The sequence below is a fragment of the Lolium perenne genome, chromosome 5 (genome assembly GCF_019359855.2).
Source record: "Lolium perenne isolate Kyuss_39 chromosome 5, Kyuss_2.0, whole genome shotgun sequence".
Lineage (NCBI taxonomy): Eukaryota > Viridiplantae > Streptophyta > Magnoliopsida > Poales > Poaceae > Lolium > Lolium perenne.
In genome coordinates, this window is record NC_067248.2 from 207355534 (window position 1) to 207361841 (window position 6308).

The 6308-nt window shown below is 48.0% G+C and overlaps 1 protein-coding gene across 1 annotated transcript; it reads left to right on the forward strand.

Annotated features, from left to right (window-relative positions):
- Positions 1–913: 913 nt before the first annotated feature.
- On the forward strand, positions 914–2647 carry LOC127301770 (uncharacterized). The gene is made up of 2 exons (XM_051332038.2): positions 914–1581; positions 1678–2647. The coding sequence occupies exons 1-2, from the start codon at positions 1120–1122 to the stop codon at positions 2437–2439; spliced, it is 1224 nt and encodes a 407-aa protein (XP_051187998.1). The 5' UTR covers positions 914–1119; the 3' UTR covers positions 2440–2647.
- The last annotated feature ends 3661 nt before the right edge of the window (positions 2648–6308 follow it).

Sequence of the window (6308 nt, forward strand, 5' to 3'; positions counted from 1 at the left end):
ATATAGATATAGAAGTCATATTCTGTGATACTGTGCTGATAACCTTGCTATTGACGTACGACTTGGCCGTATAAGTGTATGAATTTTCTCGGAACATCTTTCCCCTCGATAGTTTGACGATGAGGTTTCTCAACTCACTGAATCTCGATTGTATTACAAATTTCCTTTTTAAACAAAGCTATTGAATTAGTCCAGTCTTTTAATTGGGGGGTGCATGGTGACGCCCTGGCATCTCTCGTGGAACAAAGGGCATGCACCGATTGCAGCTATCCTCGTTCTTGAGTCAGTCAAACTTTTGAAAGCACCAAGCAAAGTAGCTGGATGGTGCTCTCACCTTTTCCTAGACAGCACTTGCAAAAACAAAACAAAACAAAAAACACAAGCTCAAAAGACAACGGTCAGTGGCATCCGCTTGAAGTCATTCTGGTTTCCTCCGGATCTATGAATATGAATATCCTGCAGATCAAAACGGCCCTTTTTTAACCTGAACTACGACGGGCTTATGCCAGCCTGAACACTTTAGAACCAACTACATCCTGGATTCTGAAAATGGCCCTTAATTATCGCGAATAAAATATATATGTAGAAGGGTTCTGCAGGTGGTGTATTCATGTATGAGCCGATGAACTTTCAGCATAATTAGCTAGAGCCTTTGCTTCGGACAGTTTGAGAAGTTCGGAATTGGTCTATGGTTTTGCAAAATGGCTTGGTTTGGCTTGCAGGTTCTTGAGGGCCCTGCGGAGTATTGTAAAACAGGCGTTCCTGTGAATCGGTTCGTATGGACCAATTGGCTGCTCGATCTGAGTGGTCACCATCTGACTGAGCAGCCACATAACATAATCAGCAAAGTGACAAACGGATGTTAATCTCGTGTCTGAGTTCTTGGACTCCCAGTCCCATGTCACCAAAGCGTGGAAAGCCATCCAAAAGGAGGGAGGAGGAGTCAGCAGGACGAAAAAGAAAAAGAGAACGCGCTCGAGCCAGCACAACAATCACTGAACTGAACTCACCGAGCAGTGCAATCCCTCCTGGAGGTAGGCTGAGGAGATTGATATAGGGGTTGGACTTGCAGGCAGGGCGCGACCGCGCGAGCCGGCCGGGAGCCCCCACCAACCCACCATGTCCATGTCCGGGAGTTTGCGCTGCCGCACCTGCAGCGCGAGCTTCTTCCTCCCCGCCTCGTCCTCATCGTCCTTCTTGGCCCTCTGCCCCCGTTGCCTCGAGGTCTACCTCGATGACTCTCCTACGCCCGACCTGGTCTTGCCGCCTCCTCCACCCCCAATCTTGCCGCCTCCTTCCACCACCGAGGAGACCATGCCATCGTCGGACGATCTGCTTCCTCCTCCGCTTCCGCCTTGGCTGGTGCAGGGGATCCCGTCCCAAGATCCTAGGAGTTACCGCTTCATGTCACCAGACTCTCCGCCACGGACACGGTCGCCGCAGCCTATTCCGCCCGTCTGTGTGTGGCCGTCTTCTTCTTCTTCTTCCACGTCGACGCCATGGGATCACCTCTTGGGTCCCTCTGACCCAGTCGCTGATACGGGCAAGGAGGGGCCGCCGTCGAACATGTCCGTCCGCCAGGTATGTCGCGAATTCCGAGTTCTTAGCACCCAAGAACAAGAAGAGCAACACAGGTCTTCCTCGACCTCAACCGCGGAGACCACGCCGGCGTTTCAGGATCTGCTTCCGCCTCCGACTCTGCCTTGGGACGATGAATACGACTTCAGCTCCTCCGACTCCGATAACCAGAGCCCGCCACGGCCACCGCCGCCGCCGCCTCTTTACGCCTACGACCCCACGTTCGAGACGCCGCTCCAACGCGGCGGGTCACGAGCGGCGCCGTCTCCTGCTTTCGCCTACCAGGCCGCCACGTTCGACACGCCGCTCCAACGCAGCAGGTCACAAGCTGCTTTCGCCTACCAGGCCGCCATGTTCGACACGCCGCTCCAGCGCGGCGGGTCACCGGAAGCGCCGCCTCCTGTTTCAGCCGACGACGCCACGTTCGACACTCCGGTCCAACGCGGCGGGTCTCGAGCGGCGCCGGCGGCGTCCATCGCCGCCCTGCCCACCGTGATCGTCGCCGACGCCGCGCTCGTCTGCCCTATCTGCACCGACCCCCTGCCGTTATCGGCGCCCGCGCGCCGGCTCCCCTGCGACCACCTGTACCACTCCGAATGCATCGTCACGTGGCTGTCGCTGCGCAACTCTTGCCCAGTGTGCCGCGGCAGCATCCCGATGTTCCACCCCACCACCACAGATATTGCGTCGCCGTCCACCGACCCGACGCCGCCTGCCGGACGGAGGCGATTTCTACCTGGCGGCCGCCGGATCAGGAGGATCTGCAGCAGTTTGCTGAGACGCATGGAAATTAGCCAGGATCGTCAGACGAATAGCAACCGCGATCGCCAGACAGATAGCAGCGGCGATCTGCGGGTTTGATGGACGACATTGTCCTGCACCTATACGATCGTTGCCTTGTTGGTGTCTCAGCGCATTGCCCCAACATCGTAGTCTTGTCATATATGCAAGAACATGATTATTCAGTGTCTATGATACTTGAGGACTGTGTTCCCTGTAATTACAATAGAAGTATGGCACGGAGTGTGTTTATGGTTACATTTTGGCAATGTAAGAGAAAACTCCCCCAGCCTACGATGTCATATGGGATGCACACACCCAAATTATGTCATGGTATGTGGCATAATTGGGTGAAGGTCAGCATATATCTCTGAACTATATCAAATGACGAAACATTTTGTACTACGGAGTATGTAAATCAACATAGGCACGAGGATTCACCCATTTAAGGTGACTGAGATTTTCTTTACTCTTATTCTTAGTAGATTTAGAAAATTTAACTGAAATTTAATCTTACCATTACCATGTATTCTAGATCATGATTATTGAGCGTGTGTCCATTGACACCTGGATGTATTTACGTACCGGTAATTACAATGAAAGTATTGCCCCAAAGTGTGTTTATAATAACTTCTTGCTCAAGCGACCAACCATTTTGGTAATGGAAGAGCCAACTCCCCAGGCCGGCCTACGATGTCATGGGATACTTGGGATGCACACGATCCAAAATTTACCACAAAATCGTTGCAACCTTAAAAATATTTGTACCGCGTTTCGCACAAAAAAAAAATCCATGTACACATGTAACATTGCGAAGATATTTATACAAGATTTGATCTAGAGTTCATTTTGTCTCTTGATTCTACCATTGTACTTTCAATAAAAAAATTATCCCGGATCATGGATTCCGATGTGTACACGGTCGCTCCATTTGATGAATTTGTATATGAGAAGCTGAACTTTATGCCATCAATAAACTCTAACTGAAATTTCTAATGCATCCCATTTTGAAAGGTGTCTCCATTCAAATTCTAGTGCGGCGCTCTTCATGTTCCCCTCTTTTGCTATCCTCTTTGACTTGTCCATATGCCGGTGTTCTCATTGTCTCACACAAGCTACTTGTAGTTTTTTTGTTGTTGCGAATAGCTACTTGTAGTTTCAAGCATTGCTTCTGCTACATGAGAAGGCGGTTATTTATAGAATGGGTGTTAAGTGCAGACTTTATTGTTTCAGCAAACTTCAGTGCCAGTGTAGTTGTTGTTGACGAACTAACGCCTCCAATGTATTTATGGCATCCCAATTTAGGCGCTTCATACCGTCACGAGGCTGGGCTCCATCTTATATGTGAAAATAGCCATGGTTATCTGTTTTTTTATTTTATTTTGGAGTTTTCTAGCTGACCTATTTCCTTTTGTATCTTGCTTTTATAGCATCTGCCCTCGCAATAACACCAATCATTTCTTGAAAACACAGCGAACTTCGAGAATACTTATCCAAAAGCAATGCTTCACAAAAGGGAACAATGTTCTTGATGTGGGTTTTTACCCCCAAGATCAGGTACAAGCAAACTCTAAACAATGTCTTCAAGAAGTTAAGAACGCGAAACACCACCGTTGCCAATACACTCAACTAAGGCTAGATGTAGGATCCTTACCCCAGAGCTCGAGGCCAAGTACAGGACTAGCATCGTCAAACAAAAATCTTATGACGCCGCCTCCACTTGCTGACTAGACAAGAAAATACGTTATGACCTTGACAAGCACAACATGGCCAATATGTTGGGTCACACGGTATAAAATACTTTCATAAAATAAAATCCTACCACTCATCACTATGATAGATGCTTAGAGATTAGGTCATGGGTTTACCACTAGACATGCATATGAGAAACTTGATGTAGCGCGTCGGGTAGTGAAGTCTGACTCGCCTGATCCCTCGAACAAACTACAAATTCCATGACATGTTCGTCGATTATCAACCGTGCAATGCCTCTACAATATTCATATGTTCAGGGTGAAATGCCGAGCGGCGGATTGCTAGATCCATTCACACAACTCGGGACAGTGGTGCCGTGGTGGCTAGGGTTTCCACTTCTTTGGCATCTCCGCGTTAGAGCAACTCTAGCAGATGCCGTAAAACGTCTGAAACTGTAAAATAACCATCCATTATCGGTTTTTGTTCGGTTTACCAGATCCCGTAAAATGGTGTGCCCCATGAAATAAGTAAGGGGGTCCAAAGATTTCTGCCTCCGGATGGTATATACACGGTTTTTCGCGGCGAAACCGAATGCAACCCGCACCCCCTTCTCGATTTGGCGGGACAGATGTTTTAGCCAGCTCCTTTCCTGCTTCCGCGTTGTCGATGTCACCGATCTCCCTCCCCGCTACCTTTCCGCCACCACTACCTACCGTAATCACCCCAATGGACCCCTCAGAGCTTCTGTCGGCCTCCGACCCGGTCGTGCAACCTTAACCGCTAGCTCCACTGCCCCGCCACTTTGCCCTGGTGTCCTCGTGCCCTCCACCGGCACCACCGCGGTTGCGCCGGCCATTCGAAGAAGGGAAGCGTGCGGGAAGCCATATCCTCGCCCTAGGTGCAACCCCAGTTGTTGCTGGGCCTGCCAAGGCGACGGCGACTGACACTCCACGAGCTCGGTCGAAGGTGGGAGCAACGAAGGTGGGAGTGACAAAGGTGATGACGGTCGGAAGAGGAAGCAGTGTGTGAAACAAAGCATCCTTCCTCCACCCGCTCTGTCGGTGGCCGCATCCCAGGGAAACAACGTTGAGCATGCCCTTTACTTCACCGACATCATTTCCTGTTCATGTTTTTATCATGAATAACAATAAACTTAATCCTTGAACTTTTCATGGAATTCCACCATGCTGAATTCGCCACTCTTTGGCACATATTGCAAGGAGTCAATCTACATGAAGGGGTCATTGATACCATAACTTGAAGTTCCAATCTTATGTGAAGTATTCTAGCGTTGTCAACCTACCTAGCGTTGTTCAACAGACCCATCCCTTAGACCCCTAGCTCTCTTGTATGGAACTATTGGGCCCTGCCAAAATGCAGAATCTTTGCTTGGCTTACGCTTCAAAATAGGCTATGGACGATGAACCGCATTGCTACTGCGGGATGGACTCACAACACGCAATGCCAAATTTTCAAGGTAGCTCCTGAAACAAGATTGCATCTTCTATTCAAATGTCATTTCTCGAAAAGAATCTAGGCAGGAATCGCACACTAGCTAAGAAACCCTCACTTATGATGGCAACTTCTAAGAAAGCAGATAGATATGGCATTTGGTTGCCCATTATCCTAGTGTCTCCTCCAAGGGTCTTCAATTGCAGTCATTCTTGTTTGTTGGGAGATATGTAAGGAGCGAAATGACAGGGTGTACAACAATCCTTACCTTCCATGGTAATTGCAAAGATTAAGGAAGAAGGTCGTGCCTAGATTTTGGATGGGGCTAAGAGCCCAGCCCAACATTTTTCTTAGGGACTTCCTTTGTGTGTGGTGTCACATGTGATGTCTTGTAGCGTGTGTGGTGTGGTTCTTTTCTTTTGTCCTAGGCCATATTTATTACTCGTTCTTAATCAACGAAAAGCAAGATTGCTTGCCCCGTTTTTTTTTTTTTTTGAAAAAAGATAAATTCTACTCATCAGAATAGCAAACTATATAATTAAGAAATGTTTCTATACATATGAATTCCATGTTTATTTGGATTAAGATATTTTTAAATTCAGCCGTGGCCTTAGGCATTTTACACTTCATCGCTTCGGTATGTATTACACCTTATTTTTGTTTTTCAGACTTTCGACTTGACAATATTATAAATGGATGTGTGTATCCTGGTTATGCAGAGGTCGGGTGTAATTGCTTTTAAAGTAATAAAACACCCATTATCGTAAAAATGTAATTATAAACCGGGAGGAATTACAACAAAC

Bases quoted from the DNA above. Each gene is read 5' to 3' on its own strand.
- LOC127301770 (XM_051332038.2), top strand. From the start codon at position 1,120: ATGTCCATGTCCGGGAGTTTGCGCTGCCGCACCTGCAGCGCGAGCTTC. The intron at 1,582-1,677 runs GTATGTCGCGAA...CCGGCGTTTCAG, and splicing joins CGAACATGTCCGTCCGCCAG to GATCTGCTTCCGCCTCCGAC.